General features: G+C 30.0%; 1 protein-coding gene across 1 annotated transcript; it reads right to left on the bottom strand.

Annotated features, from left to right (window-relative positions):
- Nucleotides 764-4,483, bottom strand: LOC109348639 (GDSL esterase/lipase At1g29670-like). The gene is made up of 5 exons (XM_019589151.1): nt 4,181-4,483; nt 3,556-3,680; nt 2,806-3,051; nt 1,117-1,363; nt 764-1,028 (listed from the first exon to the last, which is right to left on the bottom strand). The coding sequence occupies exons 1-5, from the start codon at nt 4,425-4,427 to the stop codon at nt 808-810; spliced, it is 1,086 nt and encodes a 361-aa protein (XP_019444696.1). The 5' UTR covers nt 4,428-4,483; the 3' UTR covers nt 764-807.

The raw sequence follows: 4,854 nt of genomic DNA, 5'->3' as shown, positions 1-4,854 counted from the left end.
CCAATGAAATAAACAAGTTAAGTTGAAACATAATTCTTTGTGAATTAAGGAATGAATCCTTGTGAGAGTATTCTCCAAACCTTCATGGCTGAACCAAGATTACAAGTTCTTATCAAGAACCAAGTTTTTGTGGCGAGCATCACTTTGGCTTATCAACACCTTTAAAGTGTTGTGGCGCCTTTCACCTTAAATCTATTTCATCTTTTTTCCCCCTACTTTTATCATTTTGTTGCTTACTCAAACAAAAGCTCAATCCAATTGTGAGCTTGGCCAAACACCAACCAAAATAAATCGTGCAAGAACCTTTTACCAAAGGGTTCATATCAAATACCCAACATATTTAACTCTAATTTCCACCACATTTTACTTAGGTCTATTTGGATGAAGCTTGTGAGGTAACAACCATTACTCCATAGGAGTGTTGTCATTTCTTCATTTAATTTTTACACCACAATATTTCTTTTGTAGAAAAAGAGAGGGAGAGAAAAACACACTTCCTATTACCTAGAAGTTTTTTTTTTAAAAGAAGAAGATGCACCTTATTATTGTAGGCAGGAATATTGGTCGATCTTTACCTGTTGGATTTTCTTCGATTTTATTTCTAAGATTTATCATTATCACCTTAATAAAATACATGTGTATATGATATTAAATCTTCTTTCTCAATAATTTGATCATTAGAGAGTGTTGGTTGCGTACAAATTTAATAATAATTACTCACAAGAGGCCCTAGATTAAAATCAAGTTGATTAACAATTATACAAACATATATATAAAAGTATATGATAATAGAATATTTGCAACTTATTAAGAAGTAACAAGATGACTAATATCCATTGGGTATGCCATGGATGGAACAGGAGCTCTATAAGCACTCATTGCAGTTATTTGTTGAAACCTTTCAGTTGGATGATATGCATCAAAAAATGGGATAATATTTCTATCCCTGCATGGTTCTGAATTAGGCTCACATAGCCCAGTTATCCCTACTTTGCAGCATTTAATAAAATCATTACTTCCACTTCCACCTGAAATTCATATAATGGCAGAAATCAAAGCAACAACAAAAAAATTGTTTCATCTAAAAAATATCTATAAAAATGATAAAATATTTACCTGATAACTGAGGGTTACTGGAATCAATTGAGTCACTGTTTATAAGGATAAATTTGGCATCAGATAAGTCTTTGTTGAATTGATCAACTAATACTTTAACCCTTTCATTAAAAATGTTTGCTGCTTCATTCTCCTCTTCAACACATATTGTCCCATTTCCCCCATGAGTAGCAATTTCCATTGGAACACAGCCTATAAGACCCACCCCAAACAAAGCAAATTTTCTTGCTCCAAGGTCATGCAACTCCTGAACACAAATACCAAAGTCATTCACATAACTTTCATAACGTGTTTCCTTTCATTATTTAGAAGAACTTTGTTTTTTATAAATTCTCGGAATCATTCTCGAAGGTAAGACGGCATACATCTACCCTCCATATACCTCTTTAAGTGGAAATCTCGTATATTAGATCAGTTTTAATAAAGGCATGTTTGATGCATGCTAGGGACAACTGGGAATAATATAATTTTGATCAGGATTCAGCGGGAATAAAAAATTATGAATTTGGTGCTGTCCCATGATTATTGTTTGTCCAACACTTAGGTCAATTTGAAAATTACACAGAGAACAAAAAAAAAAATGATGTCTTATCCCTCATATTTTACAAAACAAACACAACCTTAATATTATACAGCCTCTTATCAAAATAGTGGTTAGGATTTAGAGGTAGGGTATACAACATAGGTTAAAATTAAAATAATAAGTATTATCAATTAAAAAAATGATTTGATTTCAAAATTACAAAATTTAAATATATTTAATCAAATAAAATATATATTTCATAACTAATCTCTATGTGATTTAATATTTTGAAATTGTTGAAATATATTTACTTCATTGTCAATATTGTTGAACACTTGTAATCAATTATAAGTCACTAGATAGTTATTCATGCATATTTCATTCGATTACACAATCTATTTTTTACAATTTTCATAGTTGGAAAAACTCTTTTTAAAATTGTATTGTTAACTTCAAAATAAGATAAATTAATGAGAAACAATGTGTCTTCCACCTCCAATCAACTTATCATAAGATTATTTATTCATTTCAAAGAAGCAAATTCCACAGTATTATGCATATCAATGATATACGTCTCAAGTTGATTATCAAACATCATAAAATCAGTTGAACAAAAAATCATGTGGATAAAACTTTACAAATTCAATCAGTTTTGTCATATCAAAATTAGAGAAGAAGTCAGCTAGACTCAAACAAGACATACAAAGAAGCAACTCAGTATTTGTCTTGGATATTCAATTATAAAGTTCCTCGAGTTGCATATCTATAATATTATAAAATAATTCAATATAATAATGATTATTTATTTTTTACGAAGTATGTCATGTCATTTACAAAAGAATAAATTTTGGGCTTGTAGAATTTTAAGTAAGAGTATAATATATATGCAATGCTTAAATATTTATAGTCACTAGATAATCTATCATTTATTTGAATTACTTTTATTTGAAGAGTAAGTGATGATTAAATAGGATAATGGATAATGCAATAACAATGCATAGAACTCTTACACTCTCAATATATATTTTTCTCAATAAATACTATAGATTTTTTCTCAAAAAGTTCCAAGGTGCATTTGCACACTCTCAACACCACATAGCATGTCACTTAATGCCGATATGTTTTAAGAAAATCTTAAGAAATTGAAGTGAATAATATAAATATACCTTTAATTGAATTGAATATTCGTGGGCAAGAGAGCCAGCATATTGTTCAGGAGTATACATTCTGTGTGTTGGGTATCGCGTCTTCATGAAGTAATTGTTTAAGTAATCATTGCTACCTATGTTGATATAATATAAGCACTTATTTATGTGTTCTTTCGCTTCTTGTTCACTTCCAAGTTTCTCACTGATCTGGGAAATAATGACTTTGTGATTTTTTATCTGCTCTTCCAAGCATATATTTTCACCCTACAATAGCGAAGTAAACAAAAGTTTGTAATACGCAGGTATATGTGATTGAAACAAATTAATGACACATCATACAAAAATAATAATCATATATTTCTTTTGAATCAAATTTCTCTCTAATACTAAATAAGAAAGTATTGTTTAAAATGTATACATTATCATATTATATTTCCTTCTATTTTTTATATACTTCTTTTTTTAGTATCGGAGAAAATTCTCACCCATTTACTCTACACATTTTATATTATATAGGAGTGCAATGACAATAACAAACAAGTTTTATGATCAACCATGTGTCGAGTTAAGTCACAATATTTTATTATAAATTAATATTTAAACATGTGACTATGTGAGTAAGAAATATAAGTGATACATTGAGGATATCATAAACTTAAGGTGGTATAACTATAAATATTTGTGTAACATAGTTGCAAATGTATTAGCTCTACACCAAATTAAATGGGAAGGTGAATAATTAAAGAAAGTAAGGAGTATGATTTATACTAGATGTGATCCAGTCTCAATACGAATTCCAGCTGCACCTGATGCATAATTCACACCTTGAACTATATCTGAACCACTCGTATTTGCAAAGGGTGGGATGAGATGCTCAAATCCCAAATATTGAGCTGCAATTGCAGAGTTTAAGGTTCACTAAATAAACTTGTAAAATAAATATTTAAATATGACAAAAAAATAAATCATATAAAGCCATATAAGTAATAATACTTTTAAACCATAGACCTATCTTACAGGCCTAGTGAAATGTGCATGGTGAGACTCTTACTACTGTTAATGAGCGAGGATAGAGAACATTGACAGGGATAACTTGCACCTCTAATTTGATATCCTAGTTCTTGCCAACTTGGAAGGAATCCAAATATTGTATTTTTTTTTCAAGTTTACCAAATTAGGTGACAACATTGAAGATAACATGTCCCTATTATAAACCACTTGTGTCTTAAATTGCATTTGCAGTTATTTTGTATACAATAATTGCAAAAAACTAGGAAAATATGACTACAATTATAACTAGGATGATTATAGGAAGACTCTCCAATTTAAAACAGTGGTCTCAACTCATCAATCAAAGATAGATAACTCAAAATGTTGCAAACTATTCTATTACTTATAAAGTCAGCTGCAGTGCGGCCATTGGTAAATCTTCCAGTTGGACCAGTTGGAAAATCAATCCCATAAGGTAAATGATTAACTTTGGCATTGGTAAATAAATTATTGTTGTTTCCACTATCAGATAAAGAGTCTCCAAAAATGAAAAGGCAAGGTACTTGGGGTTCCCCAACCACACACTGTTGCTTCAATGTCACAATTGAAAAAAGCACCACCAACCATAAATTAGTTTCAAAACCCATCATATCAAAGGAAAAACTAATATGAAGAGGGAATAGTTGGCTAAGATGCAAAATATGTAGTTGGAGTCCAAGCACAGAAATGAGATGGGTATGTAGGTGAATATATATACACAGAGAAAGAGGTATATAATGTATGACCTTGTTTTGTGGTCAAATTTGTTGAGATAATGTATGTGACCTGGTTTTATGATACATTGGAATGCCATATATTCTAGTGACTCAATTTCATGCAGTGTTGAATAAATGACTGATGAATGAATCTTATTATTTAAATATCTAAAGTAAAACATTAATATGAGATATGTTATTTGCAATTCTATATATATGGTGTCTTGATTATTTCAACTCATTCATAATATGTTAGATTATATGGTTTGCGTGTGTGCTTATTTAGTGGGTTTTGACTCCTAATTATCTTGATTTCAACTCA

Source organism: Lupinus angustifolius, chromosome LG01, assembly GCF_001865875.1.
Source record: "Lupinus angustifolius cultivar Tanjil chromosome LG01, LupAngTanjil_v1.0, whole genome shotgun sequence".
Classification (NCBI taxonomy): Eukaryota; Viridiplantae; Streptophyta; class Magnoliopsida; order Fabales; family Fabaceae; genus Lupinus; species Lupinus angustifolius.
Note: the sequence above shows the minus strand (reverse complement) of the source record. Positions and strands in the feature narration are given on the sequence as shown.

Coding starts and splice junctions, on each gene's coding strand:
- LOC109348639 (XM_019589151.1), bottom strand. CDS start 4,427: ATGATGGGTTTTGAAACTAATTTATGGTTGGTGGTGCTTTTTTCAATT. Junction 3,052..3,555: donor TTGAGACTGGATCACATCTA/GTATAAATCATA, acceptor TCGCTATTGTAG/GGTGAAAATATATGCTTGGA. Junction 1,029..1,116: donor CAGTAACCCTCAGTTATCAG/GTAAATATTTTA, acceptor TATGAATTTCAG/GTGGAAGTGGAAGTAATGAT.